The sequence below is a fragment of the Primulina eburnea genome, chromosome 3 (genome assembly GCF_022965805.1).
Source record: "Primulina eburnea isolate SZY01 chromosome 3, ASM2296580v1, whole genome shotgun sequence".
Lineage (NCBI taxonomy): Eukaryota > Viridiplantae > Streptophyta > Magnoliopsida > Lamiales > Gesneriaceae > Primulina > Primulina eburnea.
In genome coordinates, this window is record NC_133103.1 from 13,900,364 (window position 1) to 13,927,308 (window position 26,945).

General features: G+C 39.3%; 1 protein-coding gene across 1 annotated transcript; it reads left to right on the forward strand.

The window, feature by feature from the left end:
- Nucleotides 1-10,513: 10,513 nt before the first annotated feature.
- Nucleotides 10,514-22,404, forward strand: LOC140826825 (uncharacterized). The gene is made up of 7 exons (XM_073189336.1): nt 10,514-10,750; nt 11,159-11,940; nt 12,247-12,305; nt 12,390-13,162; nt 13,589-14,638; nt 15,038-15,278; nt 22,004-22,404. Exons 1-7 carry the CDS (start codon nt 10,514-10,516, stop codon nt 22,402-22,404), a joined length of 3,543 nt encoding a protein of 1,180 aa, XP_073045437.1.
- Nucleotides 22,405-26,945: the final 4,541 nt, after the last annotated feature.

Genomic DNA, 26,945 nt, shown 5'->3' on the forward strand with positions numbered 1-26,945 from the left:
GTGATCTTCTGGAAGTTCTCATTCGTCAAGCTATTGATGTAGTGCCACTTGATCTGGTTGGCTAGGTGGGACATAAAAATGTGACGCTATATATTAATGGGTAATACTTTCTCTACTAGGGACATGACCGACAATAGGAAAATGGTAAGATTGATCTCTAAAAGATATGAGGCAACATCAATAGATAGACATGCACCTTCTCGGAATCATGGCTTAACAAGCCGAATTATTAGCACCTAAGTAGGTACACTACATACTGCCATAAGTATAAAGAAGTAAAGTTGCGCTTCAGCTAACACATATAGTTTTTGACCTAGTGTTAAATACATGATGCTAACAACCTTATAATATATTTTTCCTTGCACGGTAAAATTTTAATTTACCTGAAAAATAGTTTCAAATACAATATGGCCGTATGTCAAACGGTTTTAATTATTCAAACAATAAAACTCAATATATTCAAAAAATAAGACAGATATTAGTATGCATATAAAAAATATTATTCAATTCTTTACAAACATATATAAGTTATTGGGATGAAAAAATTGTTTTTACTAAAATTTAATTAAGTTTGAGATAACATACAAAATATGTTGATACTTGATGGAGAAAAATAATAAAAACTAATGAATGATCTTACCTTTAATTTTTAAGTTTTAATTATATTTTATATCTTATTCCAAGATTTAATAAAATTTTGACTTATCAAAATAATTTACACCCCAATATTTTCATGTGTTTTCTATAAAATAAAATAAAATTAACCAAAATTTTTTATACCTCTATTGAAAGTCTAAAACCAGGGATAAAACATTTAATATCAAAATAAGATTTCCGTAATATTATATTTTTTGTTCATGACAAAAACATATGATACATTTTTAAATATTAAAGTTTTAGTTGTTGGCATCCACAAAAAGTAATGCATTTGAACTTTTACCGTAAATCCAAAATTTATAATATAAAGAAAGTAAAAATAAGGGTCATTTTGTCTGTTAATTATTTAAATAGAAAATGTGAAGTGTTGTTTAGGAGCGTGTGTGTACATAGTAGGTTTCTTGTGAGACGGTCTCACGGATCTTTATTTGTGAGACGGGTCAACCCTACCGATATTCACAATAAAAAGTAATACTCTTAGCATAAAAAGTAATATTTTTTCATGGATGACCTAAATAAGATATTCGTCTTATAAACAATGATCCGTGAGACAATCTCACACAAGTTTTTGTCACATATATATACTCTGGATTTTTTTAGGAAAAATACATCAACTTCATCAATTGATTGTTCAACCCGAAACCCGAAATAATCGATTCAACTTCAACAATTGATTGTTCAACCCAAACCCGAAATAATCGAGATGGGATAATTAGTATCCTCTAAAAGCATCTCTTGAGTAGATGCAAACTTAATTTTGAATTCAAAACATAATAATATATACAAATCCATGAAATCAACGGACCCCTACTAATTCTTTGGTTTTCAACAAGGGCTTAATTTGTGTACGAGCAGGTGCAATATAATATCAACTAAATTATTCATGTGCAGCTGATAAATTTTCATTTGTTGACAATACATAGTTAATGAATCAACTTGTTACTTTACGTACAACATAGGGTGGATGCAGCTTATAAACAAACAATATTGTGTCAAACGAAAACGATTGGCACGTGTCGTTGCTTTATATGCATTTAATCATTCATCACACGTTCGAATACATATTTACAAGGTTACTCTATCTAATTTTATACGTAATAGCACTCTTCTTACCTATGTTTTATTGTAAGATGTTCAATTGACGATCTGAATTCACGATATTAAAAAAAAAACATTAAAAAAAAGTGTTACAACGTATGTAATATAAACTTATAGACTCTAACTATATTGTCGGTAGATTCCTAGCTAGGGATGATGTTTGATTTGATGGATACATGTACCCGTGCATTTGGACTTACTCGGTTTCAATGCGTAAAGAGTACATACTCGTTTTTGTTTTTGTTTTTTTCCTTTTTGTTTTTTTGTTTTTTTTCCTGAAAAATGAAGATTGTTTAGTTCCTTTCTCGTGAATGGTTGCATTGCATTCATTGTGGGAAGTGATTTGTGAGTTGAATATGTATGCCAAAATTTTGGTACCACTACTGGATACATAATAACTAGTATAGTTAACGATTAACTACATTTTATATATATATATAAAAATCTATAAAAATGTTTTATAATAATACTAATTTAATGTAGGCAAAAACTCGTGTGAGACGGTCTCACATGTCGTATTTTGTGAGACGGATATCTTATTTGGGTCATCCACGAAAAGACATTACTTTTTATGCTAAAAATATTACTTTTTATTGTGAATATCAGTACGGTTGACTCGTTTCACAAGTAAATATTTGTGAGACCGTCTCACAAGACACCTGTTTTTTAAAATAAAATAAGAAGAAAAATCATAAAATTAATTTTTTTTATGTTCCCTTTTTTTAATTATTATTATTATTATTATTATGTACTAAAAGGGATAGATTTTTTGGGTTCGAAATAAATAGCATTAATTATGGGCCTTGTCCAGTGCGACATGAATAGCTTTGAATGTGAGTTGGTTCCTTGGCTGTCCTATGATTCTTCTAGGCCAAATAAAAAGTGACGTGTTGGAGAAGGCTACTGTATATTAAAAATCCGCCATTTATTGTTGTGGTTGAAAGCATTTGGGCTTAAATATTGTTTTCACGGCCCACTCTAACGGTACCGCTTAGGTCTGACAACCCATCAAACCACAAAATTACTATACTGTCCCTTCTCTCTCGCAAAAACTCCACTAATAAATCAGTAGATTTTATTTTTATTTTTTAAAAAAAATATATCTACGAACTATAAGAAATAGATTATTGATATCCACACTAGCAAAAATCCTGTCATTCCTTGTATTCTTGCTTCGGTCATCCAAGAGTTCCCTTTCTAGGCTTTCTTAAACAAAGTTCGTAGTACAAAAAAAACTCATGTGAGATTATTTCATGGGTCAATTTTGTGAGACATATATTTTATTTAAGTCATACTTGAAAATTATTGTTTTTTAATATCAAAAGTATAACTTATTATTGTAAATATGATCATGGTTGACTTATCTCACGAATAAAAATATGTTAGAACGACACCTACTCATTCCATAAAACTCGACTACGTGTCTACTGTGAAATTTTGATCAATAAAATTTACATTTTCCCAACAAAAAAAAAAATACAAAGAAACTAGTGTTCAAACATCAGAACCATAAAATATACAAGTCTGATCATATATTTACCAAACAAAGTCGATCCTCGGTTAATAACCATCCGTAAGCTTTCAGCCGTAATTCTTAACTTAGTTCTTCTTGAATCATTTTGTACCTAATTATTTATTAAAAAATAAATTATAAAACGATTTTTTATGTTTAATAAATTTTAATCTATTAGACATTTATATCTTATTGTGGATATGCAAGGATCGGAGCATGCGCGGGCTCCATTGCTATCATTCCAATGGATTAAAATGAAAACTCTATAATTATTTGTAAAAAAAGTGCTCTAAATGTAGGCTGAGGTTAAAATTAAACCCTAGTGATAATAGCTCTTAACCCGGAGACGAGTAGGTCTCTTGTGAGACGGTCTCACGAATCTTTATCTGTAAAACGGGTCAATCCTACCGATATTCACAATAAAAAATAATATTCTTAACATAAAAAATAATATTTTTTCATGGATGACCCAAATAAGATATCCGTCTCATAAAATACGACACGTGAGACCATCTCACATAAATTTTTACCTCAAAGACCCGACTAATCCATTGACAGGGTTACATTGAATAAGGTTTAGGTCTTGTCATTATTATCCACAAATAATAATAATTATAATTCAAGGTTTGGTTTACCAGTTCACCTACCTTTTTGACAAATTATGAAAAAGATGTAATATATACCAAATAATAATTATAATAATAATTATTATAATTTAAAGTTTGGTTTACCAGTTCACCTACCTTTTTGACAAATTATGAAAAGAGGTAATATATACTTTTCATCTAAAAATTACACGACCTCGTAGCTACTAGATCATCGGTGACTTTAAGTACTAAATTATATAAAATAAAATATTTTTTTATTGGATGTAAGTTCATATCATTATTCAATCTGGAAGCTACTCCCTATAAAATTAATATGACACTTGAATGCACAATAAATAATTGTAATTAAGGTAACAACGCAAAAAAAATAAAAAAAGTGCTGTCACTTCTGTTAAACGTTCAAATCAACTTATCAAAACTCAAAACCGATCAAATCTAGTAATTTATTCAATTGTTATATAATTATTGATGTAGGACAAAGATTGCTCGTGGCGTTTATACTGTCGTATGATTTAAAAATATTTGAGTTTTAACTTATCTTTGTCGTTTGTATTTTATCATATCGTGTTGAGTCACGTTCATGTATATTTTGTTTTAGATTGCGTTTATATTTAGTTGTTTTTTTTATTATATGTTATGCATAATATTTGGTTTTCATATGTTTGGGTTTAATTGTAGACAATGTGATCAAGAAATGTTGATTTCAGGGACCAAAGTCGAGGAGCACGCGCTAGGACCGGTGAAATTGTTCGCCCCAACGCACACAATAAGGAAAATAGAGTCGATTTGCGAGTTAGGCATGCTGGATGGACAGTTATGGCCGCTCTAGCGTGCGAGAACAAAAATAATAATAATACTGCGCAGAGGTCGGTCAGGGCGGGCAAGTCCATCCGCCCCAACACGATCACGAAAGAATAAAAATATTCATTGATTTCTTTCCAACTTCTTGATGGCCACCTACCTGGAAAGCCCTAGTACATTGTTTCAAAGATATTTGGATAGCTTGGGAGAGTTTTTTTTATCAACTAGAGAGAGCTGTCATGCTGAAGGAAAGAACCTGAGTCAAGGAACTTGAAGAATTCGAGATTTTCATTCAGCGTGTCTTTTGTTCTTCATCTACTCTAGTATTTTTTGTTTGAAAACTTTATTTTATTTATTGTTTAAATATTTTATTATGATTTTTAGTTGCTAAATCTTTTATTTGTTTGGATTTAAAGGGATCATATCACGAAACTTTTTCTTATATAATCAACTGTCGACTTTTGCATATGCTTGATTGTGTTATTATCTTTCACTTTGTTATTAAATTCCAGCTAACTTTGATAATATTTTATATTATGAATGAAGTCGAGAGAATAATTTGCAATATGAATGAGTAACACAATCCATGGATTTATAATTTGCATAGACATATGAAATTGAATAAACCTTGATAGTTATAATATAATAGGTGGAAAGCTAGGGGATTCTACGAATCTTGTTTGCAACTCACATTTGATAAATAGTTAAAAATATTTAATTATTTCATTATATCGAGTTAGTTTAGCATATCTTGAGAAAGAATGTTACTAATTTAGGGGATCCTGTCAAAAGCCGAAACAAAGATCAAAATCAGTTATATACATTAGCAAGGTATAAATGAGCGAAATTCCCAACAAATTTTACGTCTAATTGATTTAAAAACTTCATTTGAAATTGTCTATTATTACTTATTTTTGGATAACTCAAAATTCAAACTTTTGTCTACACTTTACTAAAGATTAATTAATTTTGAAAATAATAATCGTTTAATATAGTGTTTGTGAGACGATATCCGTACTTCATACGTTCTATTATAACTTGTTGCGCTTTATTCAAGCATAAAAGATTAAAATTTTATTTGGAAATTTACCGTGCAAAGAAAGCTCGATCAACAATGTTATCACAAGTTATTGATTTTTCGTAAAACGTTACAATCCCTCCTATTTGTCAGTAATTAATCGATTTTCGGTTCTGTAAAATATTGATTATATCGGTTCCAGATTTGGTGTTTTTACACAAAGAACAACGATTAAAAATTTCCCGTGACTTGATGTATCTCTATTTTCACGTGAAAAAATGTATGCTGTCTTTTAAAGGTAAAATACGAATTGTTTGTTACGAATTTTCCCCCCAAAAATAAATAATTAGCAGCGCCTAGAATCTCTATACGGATGGAAATTTGGCCACCCAACCAACAATAAACAGCAAATTTTAAAATTTCATCCTTATTATAACTCTAAGCAAAAATTTATGTCAGATTGTTTCACGGGTCATATTTTGTGAGACATATATCTTATTTGAGTTATCCATGAAAAAATATTACTATTTATGCTAAGAGTATTACTTTTTATTGTGAATATCGGTAGAGTTGACCCAGTCTAACAGATAAAGATTCGTGAGACCGTCTCACAAGAGACCTATTCATTACTATAAATCTGGAATAATTACATTGGAAATTATAGTAGAAATAGGATACTTTACCTACAGACCAGGTACATAAACGACGTACAATAAACTCAACCACGATAATTAATAAATAATATTCAACTTGATTATTAGACTTTCCTCAGTAATCAAAGTAAGTAGAAAATTACTGACAATTGACCTTAATTGTTATTATGTGCATCGGAAGCGAAATTAAACTATCCTAATTAACCTGGCTAATTAAAGAAATGTAAAATATCGAATTAATGTGGATTGAATTTCTTTTTATTTATTTTTTAAAATAAAAATTGACTTATTGGCTTAATTCTTTGGTTAGATTCAAGATTAAATATATCAATCATCTCGTACTCTTTTGACATTGTATACACCAATAAAGTATTCACAAGATAATGACACTCATTTATAAGTTGAGAAGTATTTAAAAGAGAAATTATAATTTATTCTTAAATTATGTTTGCAATATACTTAGAAATTTAAGGAATATATGCTTTTAAATATTAAAACAATATTACAAAGGTGTGAGATGTCCGTCTCCTTTGACCAACAAGAAAAAGGTCTACATGGTTCGAGATTATTCTGGGTTGTATCTCAAGTATTTGTTTTTTATGATATGGTGAAATGTTATTTTTTGGATCATCAACATATATGTCAATTTCATAAAAATGTGAGAAAATCACATTATTTAATAGTATTGAAATAGGAAAAGCACTCCATAAAACAATCTAAACAATAAAATGGTTGCACTAAATTATACCACGCTGGGATGGACCTAGACAAAGGAAATTGCCTCCTCCGAAACGTCCGATAACTCTTCAACTTCTGCCTCATGTTCCTCCTCTTCGCCATCTCGCAAAGTTTCTCTTCTTCGTGGAAAAAAGGAAGACCGCTTTCGGGGTGAACCAAAAGGAAAAATTGAAATAAAAAAATTAAGTAGACTGGAAATAGGATCCCAATCGCCTCCATTCACTGACCCACCGATCTTACTCTTCAATGTTTTTCTCTTTCCCTCGATCCTGCTCGCGTAGTAGCAAATAAACATCTTGATCCTCTGTTTCACACTTCTTTGATATACATACCGTCTATTTTAGATGTAACTTTAATCAACAATATATAAAAGGATGAAGGGACCTAACTTGGAAGAAATGATCCTTCATGAGTATTCTATATATAGTTATTCAATTATGACACTATATTTTATCTGTATACACATGCAAGATGCATAGATAAAGTATTTGAATATACAATATATACCATGAAGTATGTCTCTCAACCTAAGATCGTGAAACTCATTAGGAAGTGCATCATATATTTTAACCAGGTTCCTAGTCGAACCAGCAGCCTAAAATAAAGATAAAAGTCGCTTGAGCTCAAAACTAGCATATGTGATGTGAACGCCATATTTTTTGGCAAGAACATGGAGATGCCCATTCATACAGATGAATGATCATATGATGATTCAATGAAACCCTCCATCAGGCTGTCCAAGTGATTCTTACTTATCGAATAGAATAGTCTGCGGTTATGATTGTACATCATTAGTCTTTTGACTCGGGACAATGTAGAGGTTATACGTACTAGCATGCACTTTGATTCGTTTACCGACACCATTGAGGTAGGGTCGTAGGGATGGCAATGGGTAGGGTATGAGTCGGATTTCATACATCTATCACATACCTATTTATTAAATTCATCCCCATACACATCCCCATATCCATCGGGTAATTTCATCATCATTCTCATATCCATCGGATTATTAGATACTCATACCCTACCCAAATACCCTATTATTATATACAAATGAATTTTTTTAAATTTAAATTGTTTCAATGAAGTTATGAATATTTAAAAAATTATTTAAATGAACAATAAGAAAAATTATTAATGATAAAAATTTACAAAATAAACTTTATAGAAAAAATAACAAAATATTAAAAGTAGTTTATATTAGTTGAACAAAAGTATGCAATTCAACAAAAATATAGTAGAATTTACATCATATCCAAAAATTCATAATTCAATTGATTAATCATCTATGGGCTACCCCTAGTTTAATCGTATATAAAAATTATCAACCCAAAATCAAACTAGATCGGTTTATCTCCGAACTAATCGTACATGTCTTCATCACTTAACATTGTAGAAGGAATACAATGAACTAAGGAACACGTGTCTTCATCTCCGAACTAATCATACATGTCTCTGAACTAAGGAATACGATGAACCATAATCAAGAAATAAGGTAATTTTCAATTTTTGATATCAAACATGGAATAAACTTATCAGTGGAGAAGATGAGAAATTGAATAAATAATAAAAGAGTGGTAAAACCTTGAAACGTAAAAGTGAAAGTGAAAATGAGGGAAGAGAAAAGAAAAAATACTGATTTACTCGGATTTGAGAAGATGAATTTTTAATATAAATAAATATAATTATTATATATATACATATATACATACATATATATATATATTTATATATATTAATTTAAACGGGTAATCGGGTCGGGTGTGGGTCGGATTATATCAAACCCGCCTCCATACCCGAATCCGAAAATCCCTGATAAGTGCAAGATTTACACTTAATTTATATTAGAATCCATTTTGAATTATGCTTATTTCGAACAGAATTATGCGTTTTTGGTTTGTTTTTGTTGTCAATTCAGGAATGGTGAAAACAGCGGATACGAAGCCGAGCAGAGACAAGAAGACTAGCGCCATGAAGTCCTCGGACAGTAGCTAGCGCGCGGTAGCGCCACATCACGCGCAGCCGCACGCAATGATATGCAGGATGATCGACCAGTGGTGCGCGCGCCATCGCGCCAGATCTCGCGCTAGTCGCGCGCACAAGGATGCAGCAGAAGACCCGAGAGCAGCGCGCGGTCGCGCCAACTCTCGCGCTCCCGCGCGCACACATACACGGGCTGATGAGCAGCACGGCACGCGCAGCAGCGCCAGAACTCGCGCCACCGCGCGTACGCCGCGTCCAGAAACATATATAATGCGCGAATCGTCTAGGTCAAGGGGGACACGCAGCCGTCACTGGAGAAATACCTAGGAGAGCTGGAACAGTCAGGAGACGAAGATCCGGAACGCAAAGATCGATCGCAGATACGAAGAACGACGGATCTGGACACAGAGACGACACTTCGGATTTGTCTTTTATCTTTCGTTTCTTTTTATTTTCGTGTAACTCGATGCCTAGAATTACAAATATGTCTTGTTTTCTCTTGGATTTCGTGATGAACTAATCTCCTATTCTAGAGAATGATGTAACTTTGTGGACACGATAATTTGACGTGGTTATTTTATTTGATTGAATTCCATGTTATGTTTACTTGTGTTCTCTGTACTTAATGCACTGCAATTTACTGGCCATAAATTGTTTGTTATTTGATTAATTCTACAACTCGGGAGAGAAACTAGGATTATAGATCATTAGAACACATCGTTAAATGTTTATAGCGTTCGGAAGGCGTATAACTTTAGCGAGGCTTAGTAAGAACATTGTTTGCATTTATCTTTTAAACTTAGATTTTTATTAGGAATAATAAAAGTGAAGTTTAATCGGTACACTTTATTCGTCACTTGGGAAAGGGGAATAAAACAATTAAGTGTTCTTGGCCATTAAACGATTGGAATTCAGGAATAATAATTCAACTGTGAAGAATTGTCGTGGAAACTTTGCGAAATCATTTCTCTAGATATTTTCTCTCATTGGTAATTCTCAATTCGGTGATTTAATTAAGTCATTGTTTTCTAGCTATTCAATTAAACAAACCAATTTGATTATTGATTTTTCTAAATAAAGTCTTGGCTATTTTAATTACAAGCATTGATATACATTTTTATACACACTCCTCGTGGGAACGATATCTGTACTCTAACCAGTACTAAAACTTGGCACCGTATACTTGCGGTAGTGAAAACACGCAACAAGTTTTTGGCGCCGTTGTCGGGGAGTGTCAAATTTGAATTTATATCAGTATTGTTACCAATTAGTCTAGATTTCAATTTAGAGCTTTTATTTTTATTTCATATTGATTTAGTTTTTCATTTTTTCTGCTTGACAGTGTATGCTAAGATCGCAAAACCCTGACTTGCTTATTTTTGATCCGGAAATCGAAAGAACTGCAAGAAGATTGAGAAAAGCAAGAAGAGAAGAGATCCAAGCAATGGCTGAGAACAGAGAAAATGACAGACACGTCCCGCCAGAGGCTATTCCTATCAGAGATCACTTCCGACCAGTGATCAACAATCACTACTCTGGTATTGCAAGAGGGACGATCAACGCAAATAATTTTGAATTGAAGCCAGCCCTAATTAATATGGTTCAGCAAAACCAGTTTGCTGGGACTGCCACTTCTGATCCTCACGTTCACTTGAGGACATTCTTGGAGATAACTGATACGGTAAAGATTAATAATGTTCCTGATGATATTATTAGACTGCGTTTGTTTCCGTTTTCTCTCAGGGATCAAGCTAGGGGATGGCTCCAATCGCTTCCCTTGGGAAGTATCACAACATGGCAGGAGCTGGCGACGAAATTTCTAGCAAAGTACTTTCCCCCTGCAAAGTCTGCGCAGTTAAAGATTGAGATTAGCACGTTCAGGCAGACTGATTTTGAACAATTGTATGAGGCATGGGAAAGATACAAGGAGTTGTTGAGAAAGTGCCCAAACCATGGTTTCGAAGACTGGGTGCAGATTGAATTATTCTACAACGGTCTAAATGGGCAAACAAGAGGAACAGTGGATGCTGCAGCTGGTGGCACGATTTTTGCTAAATCTCCTGAGCAAGCTTATGACTTGCTCGAACAGATGACGATAAACAGCTACCAGTGGCCGTCGGAAAGGGCAGGAGTAAAAAGGACAGCTGGAGTTTATGCGGTGGATCCCATTACGTCACTCACTGCACAGGTATCTGCATTGACCACTCAAATAGCCGCGATGAACAAAGTGAGTACATCTGACATCGAAGGTCCATCGATGGTTGCTGAAGAGCTATCCACCCCTGAAGAAGCACAGTATATCAACAACAGAAATCAGGGTGGATATGGAGGATATAGAGGTAACCCTCCCCCTAACACTTATCATCCTGGATTAAGAAATCACGAAAACTTTTCTTACGCAAACAATAAAAATGTGTTGAATCCTCCACCGGGGTTCAATACATCAAAGGGGGAGGGAAAGCCTTCATTGGAAGATTTGGTAGGATCATTTGTTACTGAGTCTGGAAAAAGGATGGCGAGAACCGAGTCTCGTCTGGACAACATGGAGACTCATATGGGAAATATGGGGGCCACAATGAAATCTCTGGAGACACAAATCGGACAGTTGGCCAACGCCTTGAGAGATCAGAACAGGGGTCAATTTCCTAGTAACACGGAGGTTAACCCAAAAGAACAGTGCAAGGCAGTCACTTTGAGGAGTGGGAAGGAATTAGAGGTACAGAATCCCAAAGAGAGAGTGGACAGTGGGAAGACAGTTGAAGAAGGTGAAATGGAGAAATCCACGGCTGAAATCAAAGTTGAACCACCTCCAGTGTATAAGCCGACTCTACCCTACCCTCAGAGATTCAAGAAGAAGAGCTTGGATGATCAGTTTGCAAAGTTCTTGGAAATTTTCAAGAAGATACACATCAACATACCATTTGCTGATGCTTTGGAGCAAATGCCGAACTATGCCAAGTTTATTAAAGATGTGATGTCTAAAAAGAGGAAGTTGCAAGAGTTTGAGACAGTGAAGCTTACTGAGGAGTGTAGTGCCATCTTGCAAAAGAAATTACCACAAAAATTGAAAGATCCAGGGAGTTTTACTATTCCTTGTTTTATTGGTGGTTCTCATTGTAGTAAAGCTTTATGTGATTTAGGAGCAAGTATTAATTTGATGCCCTTTTCTATTTTCAGGAAATTGGAGCTTGGAGAAGTTAAACCAACTACTATCACCCTACAGCTTGCAGACAGAAGTCTCACATATCCACGTGGGGTCGTCGAGGATGTACTGGTAAAAGTAGATAAATTTATTTTTCCTGCTGACTTTGTGATTTTAGATATGGAAGAGGATCATGATGCTCCATTGATCTTTGGGAGACCATTCTTGGCGACTGGAAGGGCATTGATCGATGTTCATAAGGGTGAACTCACCTTGCGAGTTGGTGGCGAAGAAGTTATTTTTAACATCTATCACGCCATGAAGGGATCCAATGAGGTAAGCACTTGTAAAAGCATTAATGTTATAGACTCATGTATGTCTCTTGATTGTGCAGGAATGAGAGATCCCTTGGAGAGCTGTCTGATAGGTGCGGCAGGAACTGTCGATGAAGATAATTGGGAAGTGAAAGAGCAATTAGTGGCTCTTGATGCGCTGCCAAAAGAAAAGAGAAAAGATGCACCGCATGATGAGCTGAATGTGAATGAGAAACTAGAGGTAAAACCACCTTCCCCTGATTTGAAGGAGTTGCCAAGCCACCTGTGCTATGCATTTTTAGGTGAGAAGTCGACGTATCCGGTAATTATCTCTTCCTCCCTTTCATGTGATGAAAAAGATAAATTATTGAGAGTGCTGCGAAAGTATAAAACTGCTTTAGGATGGTCGATATCTGATATTAGGGGAATTAGCCCCACTATATGCATGCATAAAATTTTGATGGAGGAGACGTATGCTCCTTATGTGGATCACCAGAGGAGGTTGAACCCAGCAATGAAAGAGGTTGTGAAGAATGAGGTACTGAAATTGTTAAATGCTGGTGTAATTTATGCTATTTCTGACAGTAGCTTGGTATCTCCTGTGCAAGTTGTACCAAAAAAGGGTGAGATGACAGTGGTCAAAAATGAAAATGATGAGTTAATATCTACTCGTACTGTAACTGGTTGGCGAGTATGTATTGATTATAGAAAGTTGAACAATGCCACACGAAAAGATCATTTTCCATTGCCTTTTATTGATCAGATGCTTGATAGACTTGCAGGTTATTGTCACTACTGTTTCTTAGATGGATATTCAGGTTATAATCAAATTGCCATAGCACCAGAAGATCAGGAAAAGACAACATTCACATGCCCCTATGGCACGTTTGCCTTTAGAAGGATGCCTTTTGGACTATGTAATGCACCTGCTACTTTTCAGAGGTGTATGATGGCCATTTTTGCAGACATGGTGGAGGACATCATGGAAGTCTTCATGGATGACTTCTCGGTATTTGGCTCTTCTTTTGATCACTGTTTACATAACCTATCCCTTGTTTTGCAGAGATGCCAAGAAAAGAACCTAGTTCTTAACTGGGAGAAGTGTCACTTTATGGTCCAAGAGGGCATTGTTCTTGGACATAAAGTATCTTCCAAGGGATTAGAGGTTGACAGAGCCAAGGTGGTTGCAGTTGAAAAACTCCCTCCGCCAAAGAACATCAAGGGAATAAGGAGCTTCTTAGGGCATGCCGGGTTTTATCGTAGATTTATCAAGGATTTTTCTAAGATTACTAAACCTCTGTGTAATTTGCTTGAAAAAGAATCCACCTTTATTTTTGATGATGATTGTCTGCAGGCATTTGAGAAGATCAAGAAAGCATTGGTTACTGCACCAATTATGATAGTGCCGGACTGGGGGCAGCCCTTTGAGCTGATGTGCGATGCAAGTGACTATGCCGTGGGTGCTGTTTTAGGCCAACGACGGGAAAAGATGTTTAGATCAATCTACTATGCAAGTCGAACCATGGATGCTGCACAACAGAATTACACAACTACTGAAAAGGAGATGCTTGCTGTAGTATTCGCATTTGACAAGTTCAGACCCTACTTGGTTGGTACAAAGGTAATTGTTTTCACTGACCATGCAGCTATTCGATACCTTTTTGCCAAGAAGGATGCCAAACCACGCTTGATAAGGTGGATCTTGTTGCTCCAAGAGTTTGATTTTGAAGTGAAGGATAGAAAAGGATGTGAAAATCAAGTGGCTGACCACCTGTCAAGACTTGAGCGAGAGGAGAAGGAAGAAGAGGGAGCTATACAAGAAACTTTTCCAGATGAGCAGCTCTTTGAGGTAAACTCTGTACTTCCTTGGTTTGCTGATATTGCTAATTATTTGTCTTGTGGAACCCTTCCCCCAGATATGAGCTATCATCAGAAGAAGAAGTTTGTCCATGATATAAAGTTCTTCTATTGGGACGATCCGTTCGTGTATAAGAGGTGTGCTGACCAAGTGATTAGGAGGTGCGTGGAAGGTCTTGAAGCACAACAAATTTTGGAGAAGTGTCATTCTTCACCATATGGTGGACATTTCGGAGCATCGCGAACAGCAGCTAAGGTATTACAATCTGGTTTTTACTGGCCTAGTTTGTTTAAGGATAGTTATACCTTAGTGAAATCATGTGATAGATGCCAAAGGTTAGGAAACATCTCTAGGCGTCACGAATTACCACTGACAAATGTTTTGGAAGTGGAACTTTTTGACGTTTGGGGCATAGATTTCATGGGACCTTTTCCCCCTTCCTCTGGCTATTCTTACATTCTGTTAGCTGTTGATTATGTGTCGAAATGGGTGGAAGCAATCGCCACCAGTACTAATGACTCTCATGTTGTAGCGAAATTCGTACAGAAAAACATTTTCACCAGGTTTGGAACACCGAGGGCCATCATAAGTGATGAAGGTACACATTTTTGCAATAGAATTTTCAACTCACTATTGGCCAAATACAATGTGAAGCACAAGGTGGCACTAGCATATCATCCGCAGTCAAATGGACAAGCTGAGGTGTCCAACCGGGAAATTAAGCAGATACTGGAAAAGACTGTCAACACAAACAGGAGGGATTGGGCGTTGAAGTTGGATGATGCGCTATGGGCTTATAGAACTGCATTCAAGACGCCTATTGGGATGTCTCCCTATCGGCTAGTATTTGGAAAAGCATGCCACCTACCATTGGAGTTGGAGCATGTAGTGACCCGTTCCAGAATCACCTACTAATCAAGAACTAAGCATGCAATTAACCTAATTAACAATAATCAGAGATAACAGCGGAAATAGTCAACAACAATAGTGGTTATACAACCCAATCGAAGTCTAGAATAACTCAAAATGAAATATCCAGTACAACCATATCGAATCAAAACAATACCGATAAACTAAACCAACCAGCTACTCAACGTCCTCCTCCTGCTCCTCCTGAGCTGTCCAACCTGAGGCCTGCCCCGAGGGAATGGGGTGTCCAAGAATAAACAAAACCGAGGACGTGAGCGATAAGAACGCCCAGTACAAAAGTATGAGTATACAGACCTATATGAAATGCACATGCTATGATCATGATACCGGGGTAGTCAAGAAACAGGAGTCACAAAAGGATCTCAACAATGCTCAGTCTAGAGGCGCCAAGTGGATAGTGCCGCGCGGTACACCTCTGGGTCACTGCATCCACTACAAGACAGACGTGGACCTAAAATGTCCCGGACCACCGAAGCCCTCCCGACCCGTCGGCCACTGTGTACTCTCGGTGTCCATGCGTCCACAAGACAGGGCTGAGCGGCCCCAAGATATAGCTTATCTCGAAAGAGATACAGCTCAACAGTAAAGGCTATCTCGAAGGAGGTACGGCTCAACATGAAATGCAACGTGCAGTAATAAACGTGACATAATAGCATGCATCATATGACATATATCAATGCACCACATAATCATGCAACACATATAAGAATGTATACTCAACCAGGATATCTCGGATAGTACTTTCGTACCTCTATCACAGCAAGCCTAGCCTTACGCAACACCGCTAATCAGGTCTAGAACAAGCCTACGCATCAAAAGCATACCCAATCAATACTACCATGCTCGACTAGCAAAACCAGTACTCCCTAGTACTACCAAAGGTTTAGGGTTTACCTTCGTCCGTCGACAGCCCTTTGATGTCGATTGCCTCGTAACTCAGGCGCCGCTACGCTACTACTCCTGGCAGCTCTTGGCTATCGCTCGACCAACAACTAACCCTAGAAACCTTCCAAATCCTCTCAACTATGAGGCAAAACTCAAGAAATTGGCAAGTCAAAAATGAGAAATCCGAGCACTATTTATAGGCCATGTTCGGATCCTCCGAACAACACTTCGGAACGTCCGAACGCTACGTGTCCATTGGCTCTTGACAGCTCATGATCGGATCCTCCGATCATACACTTCGGACCGTCCGAACATGCACGTGTCCAGCTGCTCTTGACACCTCATGATCGGATCCACCGAACCCACTTCGGACCTTCCGAACTCTTCGGTGCTTCCGAACCATCTTCGGTCCGTCCGATCATGACTCGGTCAAAATTACACATTAAACCTTCTTAATCACCAATACTCCGTTAATTACCCAATTTGGAATTCAGGCTACTACATTCTCCCCCCCTTAAAACGATTTCGTCCTCGAAATCAAGTTTAGAGGATGAACAAAACGAAAAATAACAACATCGTTACCCTCAAAATCTAAAGGACAACCCATCACTAGACGCTTAGCTAACACCGAATGACCCATCGGAGTAGAAACAGAAAGAATGACGTCTATGATCGTCCTGGTCACCCCAACGACCTACACTCCCCTGACTACTCTCATCACCAAAGTGGTCAGCCATTGCTACAACATAGAATGGGGAAACTAGTAAAATGGTCCACGAAAAATCCCAAAACAAAATCTATATCCCAAAATCGTACGCATGCTCTGATACCATAAATGTAGTGACCCGTTCCAGAATCACCTACTAATCAAGAACTAAGCATGCAATTAACCTAATTAACAATAATCAGAGATAACAGCGGAAATAGTCAACAACAATAGTGGTTATACAACCCAATCGAAGTCTAGAATAACTCAAAATGAAATATCCAGTACAACCATATCGAATCAAAACAATACCGATAAACTAAACCAACCAGCTACTCAACGTCCTCCTCCTGCTCCTCCTGAGCTGTCCAACCTGAGGCCTGCCCCGAGGGAATGGGGTGTCCAAGAATAAACAAAACCGAGGACGTGAGCGATAAGAACGCCCAGTACAAAAGTATGAGTATACAGACCTATATGAAATGCACATGCTATGATCATGATACCGGGGTAGTCAAGAAACAGGAGTCACAAAAGGATCTCAACAATGCTCAGTCTAGAGGCGCCAAGTGGATAGTGCCGCGCGGTACACCTCTGGGTCACTGCATCCACTACAAGACAGACGTGGACCTAAAATGTCCCGGACCACCGAAGCCCTCCCGACCCGTCGGCCACTGTGTACTCTCGGTGTCCATGCGTCCACAAGACAGGGCTGAGCGGCCCCAAGATATAGCTTATCTCGAAAGAGATACAGCTCAACAGTAAAGGCTATCTCGAAGGAGGTACGGCTCAACATGAAATGCAACGTGCAGTAATAAACGTGACATAATAGCATGCATCATATGACATATATCAATGCACCACATAATCATGCAACACATATAAGAATGTATACTCAACCAGGATATCTCGGATAGTACTTTCGTACCTCTATCACAGCAAGCCTAGCCTTACGCAACACCGCTAATCAGGTCTAGAACAAGCCTACGCATCAAAAGCATACCCAATCAATACTACCATGCTCGACTAGCAAAACCAGTACTCCCTAGTACTACCAAAGGTTTAGGGTTTACCTTCGTCCGTCGACAGCCCTTTGATGTCGATTGCCTCGTAACTCAGGCGCCGCTACGCTACTACTCCTGGCAGCTCTTGGCTATCGCTCGACCAACAACTAACCCTAGAAACCTTCCAAATCCTCTCAACTATGAGGCAAAACTCGAGAAATTGGCAAGTCAAAAATGAGAAATCCGAGCACTATTTATAGGCCATGTTCGGATCCTCCGAACAACACTTCGGAACGTCCGAACGCTACGTGTCCATTGGCTCTTGACAGCTCATGATCGGATCCTCCGATCATACACTTCGGACCGTCCGAACATGCACGTGTCCAGCTGCTCTTGACACCTCATGATCGGATCCACCGAACCCACTTCGGACCTTCCGAACTCTTCGGTGCTTCCGAACCATCTTCGGTCCGTCCGATCATGACTCGGTCAAAATTACACATTAAACCTTCTTAATCACCAATACTCCGTTAATTACCCAATTTGGAATTCGGGCTACTACATTCTCCCCCCCTTAAAACGATTTCGTCCTCGAAATCAAGTTTAGAGGATGAACAAAACGAAAAATAACAACATCGTTACCCTCAAAATCTAAAGGACAACCCATCACTAGACGCTTAGCTAACACCGAATGACCCATCGGAGTAGAAACAGAAAGAATGACGTCTATGATCGTCCTGGTCACCCCAACGACCTACACTCCCCTGACTACTCTCATCACCAAAGTGGTCAGCCATTGCTACAACATAGAATGGGGAAACTAGTAAAATGGTCCACGAAAAATCCCAAAACAGAATCTATATCCCAAAATCGTACGCATGCTCTGATACCATAAATGTAGTGACCCGTTCCAGAATCACCTACTAATCAAGAACTAAGCATGCAATTAACCTAATTAACAATAATCAGAGATAACAGCGGAAATAGTCAACAACAATAGTGGTTATACAACCCAATCGAAGTCTAGAATAACTCAAAATGAAATATCCAGTACAACCATATCGAATCAAAACAATACCGATAAACTAAACCAACCAGCTACTCAACGTCCTCCTCCTGCTCCTCCTGAGCTGTCCAACCTGAGGCCTGCCCCGAGGGAATGGGGTGTCCAAGAATAAACAAAACCGAGGACGTGAGCGATAAGAACGCCCAGTACAAAAGTATGAGTATACAGACCTATATGAAATGCACATGCTATGATCATGATACCGGGGTAGTCAAGAAACAGGAGTCACAAAAGGATCTCAACAATGCTCAGTCTAGAGGCGCCAAGTGGATAGTGCCGCGCGGTACACCTCTGGGTCACTGCATCCACTACAAGACAGACGTGGACCTAAAATGTCCCGGACCACCGAAGCCCTCCCGACCCGTCGGCCACTGTGTACTCTCGGTGTCCATGCGTCCACAAGACAGGGCTGAGCGGCCCCAAGATATAGCTTATCTCGAAAGAGATACAGCTCAACAGTAAAGGCTATCTCGAAGGAGGTACGGCTCAACATGAAATGCAACGTGCAGTAATAAACGTGACATAATAGCATGCATCATATGACATATATCAATGCACCACATAATCATGCAACACATATAAGAATGTATACTCAACCAGGATATCTCGGATAGTACTTTCGTACCTCTATCACAGCAAGCCTAGCCTTACGCAACACCGCTAATCAGGTCTAGAACAAGCCTACGCATCAAAAGCATACCCAATCAATACTACCATGCTCGACTAGCAAAACCAGTACTCCCTAGTACTACCAAAGGTTTAGGGTTTACCTTCGTCCGTCGACAGCCCTTTGATGTCGATTGCCTCGTAACTCAGGCGCCGCTACGCTACTACTCCTGGCAGCTCTTGGCTATCGCTCGACCAACAACTAACCCTAGAAACCTTCCAAATCCTCTCAACTATGAGGCAAAACTCAAGAAATTGGCAAGTCAAAAATGAGAAATCCGAGCACTATTTATAGGCCATGTTCGGATCCTCCGAACAACACTTCGGAACGTCCGAACGCTACGTGTCCATTGGCTCTTGACAGCTCATGATCGGATCCTCCGATCATACACTTCGGACCGTCCGAACATGCACGTGTCCAGCTGCTCTTGACACCTCATGATCGGATCCACCGAACCCACTTCGGACCTTCCGAACTCTTCGGTGCTTCCGAACCATCTTCGGTCCGTCCGATCATGACTCGGTCAAAATTACACATTAAACCTTCTTAATCACCAATACTCCGTTAATTACCCAATTTGGAATTCGGGCTACTACATTCTCCCCCCCTTAAAACGATTTCGTCCTCGAAATCAAGTTTAGAGGATGAACAAAACGAAAAATAACAACATCGTTACCCTCAAAATCTAAAGGACAACCCATCACTAGACGCTTAGCTAACACCGAATGACCCATCGGAGTAGAAACAGAAAGAATGACGTCTATGATCGTCCTGGTCACCCCAACGACCTACACTCCCCTGACTACTCTCATCACCAAAGTGGTCAGCCATTGCTACAACATAGAATGGGGAAACTAGTAAAATGGTCCACGAAAAATCCCAAAACAGAATCTATATCCCAAAATCGTACGCATGCTCTGATACCATAAATGTAGTGACCCGTTCCAGAATCACCTACTAATCAAGAACTAAGCATGCAATTAACCTAATTAACAATAATCAGAGATAACAGCGGAAATAGTCAACAACAATAGTGGTTATACAACCCAATCGAAGTCTAGAATAACTCAAAATGAAATATCCAGTACAACCATATCGAATCAAAACAATACCGATAAACTAAACCAACCAGCTACTCAACGTCCTCCTCCTGCTCCTCCTGAGCTGTCCAACCTGAGGCCTGCCCCGAGGGAATGGGGTGTCCAAGAATAAACAAAACCGAGGACGTGAGCGATAAGAACGCCCAGTACAAAAGTATGAGTATACAGACCTATATGAAATGCACATGCTATGATCATGATACCGGGGTAGTCAAGAAACAGGAGTCACAAAAGGATCTCAACAATGCTCAGTCTAGAGGCGCCAAGTGGATAGTGCCGCGCGGTACACCTCTGGGTCACTGCATCCACTACAAGACAGACGTGGACCTAAAATGTCCCGGACCACCGAAGCCCTCCCGACCCGTCGGCCACTGTGTACTCTCGGTGTCCATGCGTCCACAAGACAGGGCTGAGCGGCCCCAAGATATAGCTTATCTCGAAAGAGATACAGCTCAACAGTAAAGGCTATCTCGAAGGAGGTACGGCTCAACATGAAATGCAACGTGCAGTAATAAACGTGACATAATAGCATGCATCATATGACATATATCAATGCACCACATAATCATGCAACACATATAAGAATGTATACTCAACCAGGATATCTCGGATAGTACTTTCGTACCTCTATCACAGCAAGCCTAGCCTTACGCAACACCGCTAATCAGGTCTAGAACAAGCCTACGCATCAAAAGCATACCCAATCAATACTACCATGCTCGACTAGCAAAACCAGTACTCCCTAGTACTACCAAAGGTTTAGGGTTTACCTTCGTCCGTCGACAGCCCTTTGATGTCGATTGCCTCGTAACTCAGGCGCCGCTACGCTACTACTCCTGGCAGCTCTTGGCTATCGCTCGACCAACAACTAACCCTAGAAACCTTCCAAATCCTCTCAACTATGAGGCAAAACTCAAGAAATTGGCAAGTCAAAAATGAGAAATCCGAGCACTATTTATAGGCCATGTTCGGATCCTCCGAACAACACTTCGGAACGTCCGAACGCTACGTGTCCATTGGCTCTTGACAGCTCATGATCGGATCCTCCGATCATACACTTTGGACCGTCCGAACATGCACGTGTCCAGCTGCTCTTGACACCTCATGATCGGATCCACCGAACCCACTTCGGACCTTCCGAACTCTTCGGTGCTTCCGAACCATCTTCGGTCCGTCCGATCATGACTCGGTCAAAATTACACATTAAACCTTCTTAATCACCAATACTCCGTTAATTACCCAATTTGGAATTCGGGCTACTACAGAGCATAGGGCATTTTGGGCCGTGAAGAAGTTGAATTTTGATCTGAAAGCGTCTGGCGAGGTTAGAAAATTGCAATTGAGCGAGATGGACGAATTCCGAAATGACGCCTATGAGAATGCCAAGATCTACAAAGAACAGACTAAGAAGTGGCATGACAAACTCATAATTCGAAGGGAGCTAAAACCAGGACAACAGGTACTGCTGTACAACTCTCGTCTGAAGTTGTTCCCTGGTAAGCTAAAGTCACGATGGTCAGGGCCATTTGTCTTGGAAACGGTGTCCCCCTATGGAGCCGTCGAGCTAAAGTGCAATGACGGACGAACTTTTAAAGTAAATGGACAGCGGGTTAAGCCTTATTATGGGACTGAAGCAAGAAATATCGACAGTTACAAGTTGATCTGATCAGAGAGAGTACAGTCGGGCTGACGACGTTAAACCAAGCGCTGTGTGGGAGGCAACCCGCATTTAATTATTTTCGCATTCGTTCTGCTTCATTATTCTATTTAACTTTGTTAGTTAATTTTTTTAATTTTCGTTAATTAAAGTACTAATTTGAATCGTTTTATTTTGCAGGTTATTCAAAAAAAAAAAAAAAAAAAAAAGACAGAAGCTCGCGCGCCCCAGCGCCATGTTACGCGCGATCGCGCGCACAGCAAACTTCGATGAAGACAGTAGGTCACGCGTTATAGCGCGACTTCTCGCGCTCCCGCGCGTACTCTTTTATCACCGAATTACAGAAGCTCGCGCGCCCCAGCGCCATAACTCGCGCGATCGCGCGCCTCAATGATTGTTCCGAGACAGTGGCTGCCGCACGGTAGCGCGACTTCTCGCGCGACCGCGCGCATCGCACAGAATTTTTTTTTTATAAAAACCCTACCTATCCCGAATTTTTTCCCCTAAAATTCTCCTCCACTCAGCAAAAACAGCCGCCTCCCTCCATCATTCTTCTCTCCAAAATCCTCTCCTCCACAAATCCAACACCCAACCTTGCAAAAATTTCTCCCAAACTACTACAATACACCACCTCCTTCTCTCACAAACAAACAACCCATCTCTCCCACACCCAACAACAGCCGCCGCCGCCCCATCTCAGGCACGCCGCCGCCGTCGCCGCCTCCTGCCGCCAAGCGCCGGTGTTCCTTCCAGTCGTTTGCTTCAAGTAAGGGTAACGTTCCTTCCACAATATTATTGTTTGGGGATAAGTTTCAGAATTCTAGCTGTGTTGGTGGAATTTGTGTTCTCGATTTGTTGAGTATTATTGTTGATACCAAGTGATAATTATGGCTCCTCGTAAAAAATCAAAGGATGGGGCTTCCTCCTCTCGTTCCTACGATGCGAACAAATTTTGGAACGAGGAAGCCTCTAGGGTATATGAAAACACCGTGTCTCGATCTCTCATCCCTGAACGAGGGCTTGATATGACCCACCTGGATTGTGCTATAATTACGGAAGTTGTGCGACGTGGATGGGTCGATATAGCACAATCTCCGTCAGACGCCATTATACCCGTAGTCCGTGAATTTTATGCAAATTTGAGAATCAGACATGAGGAGTACGGAGTATTGGTGCGCGGGCAACTCGTCTACTTTGATTCGGCCACCATTAATGCCATCTACAATCTGCCGGATTTTGATAATGACGGGTACACAGAGTTGATCACTGGAGATGTGGACTACGAGCGGATTATAACGACTTTATGCATTGAGGGTGCAGAGTGGAGACTGAATCAGGGCTCCCCGGTTACACTGAAGAGATCTGATCTACGTAGTGACCCACGCCACTGGGCATCATTTATTCTCTCACGGATTACGCCCTCCTCCCATCAGACTGAAATTACAAATGACAAAGTGGCGTTGATTTACGCCATCATGACTGGGCGAACCGTTGATCTAGGGAAGCTCATTCACAGCTACATCATGCGTGCCGGCACGGGACTCGTGACGGTCAGCCTCCCTTGTGCACACACTATCACCGCCTTATGTCTTTATGCCGGTGTGAGATGGGGAGACGATGAACAGATCTTGAAAGCCAAGAGCCCAATCATAGTATTTGAGGTCAATCGTTCACGCTTTGAATCCGATATAGAACGACAAGCGGAAAGAGCACAATACAACCAGAGGGCCAGAGCACGCAATCCGCCACCACCATCACGTCCTCGATCAAGTTTGGGAGATCGCATGTTCCGATTGGAACAGGATATGCGCGTCGAACGCCGTGAGCAGGCTGCACATCGACACAGAACTGATGTTTTTATGACACATATGATGGATTTCACGTCGGTTTTCGCCCAGCGCTTTCCGCCGACTGGACCCGAGGATGCACCTTGGCCACCACCTCCAGCTTGGCCACCACAGTACGCTCCACAAGATGATGATGAGGGATCTAGAAATGATAATTCGAGCCCCGAGTTCTGACACTCGGGTGCGAGGTATGTGTTGTCATGTTCTTTAATTCCATACATTGAGGACAATGCATATTTTAAGTTTGGGGGGGTGCAATTGCTTTTTTAGTTTAATTGCTTTGTTAGTTAATTTTTTATTTTTGCATAGTAGTTAGTTTGATTTTTATTATTGCATTCTATATTTGTTAGGAAAAGTAATGGATAAGTAAAACTTGTAGCCGATGATGAAAACTGAATTGCAATCCTGATATTTATATGTGTTCATGATAAACTAGGAGTCACAACTATTTTGCTCTGTCGTGTTTGTTGATATTATCGTTGTTTAGAGACAAGTTGCATGCCTTTGATGCTAAATAGATGAGGAAGATCTGATTTTTGGTAATTCTTACATGACATTGGTTGACGCTTTTGCAATCATAGAAATGAGCTAGGCAGTTTTTCACAATATCCTTGGGCCTGTGTTTCTTGCTTACTGTCAATTGTAGCCCTTTGAGCTTCAAGTTAATTGAGATGCTTAAATTTTCTTCGTGCACCTATTTCATATATCATTTCTATTGAAAATTGCATGTGATTGGTTTGTATGAGTTGACTGATGGATTGACGGAAGTCTAGAACTTGTTTAAACACTTTTCGAGGCGAAATACGGATAATATGTGACATGGGAATGATTTAGGCGATCTTTGGAAACCGTTTTGAGCCTTCGAGCCTACCAAATGAACATGATATGTCCCTAGTGCCCCATTTTGAGCCGACAAAAAATCAAGTGGTGTGTGTCAATGACACACAATTAGCCCCCACTTGTATCTATTCTACATCCCACAACAACTACCTAATGAAGCTTATACACTTACTGTCTTACCCAATTTTGAGAGAAATAAGTTCATGGGTGTTGGAATGATTCAAATGCTCTTTGAAGGGGAAATAAAAAGTTAAATGTGCTGAAAGGAGTTCAAAAAAAAAAAAAAAAAAAAAATGGGAAATGAAGGACATGAATGAAAAAAAAACAATAAAGTGGGTGTTGGTTGAAAAGACAATGAAATGAGTGAAGTTGATGAAGTTCAAATATTTCTCTCAAATTTTGATTTCCATACTTTTATTGTAGCCGTGAGCCGTGGCCTAACGTTACAAGCCTACAAGACCTATTAACCTTGTCACATTTATCCAATATACTAGTGGAGAAAAGTTGTTCAAATCAAGCCTATGGATACCTGAAATTCATTGTCAATGAGTATAAACTTTAATCACTTGCTTGCAAGCATCTCATTTTGTGATTTCAGCTTTGGCATACTTGTGTTGATCATCTTTTGAGCCAAATAATCACCGAAAAAGTCCTATGTAATCTGTGAATGCAAATGTTTATGTTGATGATGTGTAAGTTGAACTGAACTGAGGATTTCTTGATTCTGTAAGGCGAATGGGCATTACAACTCTATTTGAGCATTCGATGGGGTAAACGAACATTGACATATCACACACACACGTGACTCTTGGGAAATCATGAATTACATTAAAATAGATAAGTCTGAGGCCAATAAAACTTTTTGCGAATCCATGACTGTTAAGAGTTTCATTACTTGTTAATTGTCTTCCTGTTTTTATTTTGTTTTGCTCGGGACTAGCAAAAGTTCAAGTTTGGGGGGTTTGATAAGTGCAAGATTTGCACTTAATTTATATTAGAATCCATTTTGAATTATGCTTATTTCGAACAGAATTATGCGTTTTTGGTTTGTTTTTGTTGTCAATTCAGGAATGGTGAAAACAGCGGATACGAAGCCGAGTAGAGACAAGAAGACTAGCGCCATGAAGTCCTCGGACAGTAGCTAGCGCGCGGTAGCGCCACATCACGCGCAGCCGCGCGCAATGATATGCAGGATGATCGACCAGTGGTGCGCGCGCCATCGCGCCAGATCTCGCGCTAGTCGCGCGCACAAGGATGCAGCAGAAGACCCGAGAGCAGCGCGCGGTCGCGCCAACTCTCGCGCTCCCGCGCGCACACATACACGGGCAGATGAGCAGCACGGCACGCGCAGCAGCGCCAGAACTCGCGCCACCGCGCGTACGCCGCGTCCAGAAACATATATAATGCGCGAATCGTCTAGGTCAAGGGGGACACGCAGCCGTCACTGGAGAAATACCTAGGAGAGCTGGAACAGTCAGGAGACGAAGATCCGGAACGCAAAGATCGATCGCAGATACGAAGAACGACGGATCTGGACACAGAGACGACACTTCGGATTTGTCTTTTATCTTTCGTTTCTTTTTATTTTCGTGTAACTCGATGCCTAGAATTACAAATATGTCTTGTTTTCTCTTGGATTTCGTGATGAACTAATCTCCTATTCTAGAGAATGATGTAACTTTGTGGACACGATAATTTGACGTGGTTATTTTATTTGATTGAATTCCATGTTATGTTTACTTGTGTTCTCTGTACTTAATGCACTGCAATTTACTGGCCATAAATTGTTTGTTATTTGATTAATTCTACAACTCGGGAGAGAAACTAGGATTATAGATCATTAGAACACATCGTTAAATGTTT

Bases quoted from the DNA above. Each gene is read 5' to 3' on its own strand.
- LOC140826825 (XM_073189336.1), top strand. From the start codon at position 10,514: ATGGCTGAGAACAGAGAAAATGACAGACACGTCCCGCCAGAGGCTATT. The intron at 11,941-12,246 runs GTTTGCAAAGTT...TTCTATTTTCAG, and splicing joins AAGAAGAGCTTGGATGATCA to GAAATTGGAGCTTGGAGAAG. The intron at 13,163-13,588 runs GTCAAAAATGAA...CTTGTTTTGCAG, and splicing joins AAAAGGGTGAGATGACAGTG to AGATGCCAAGAAAAGAACCT.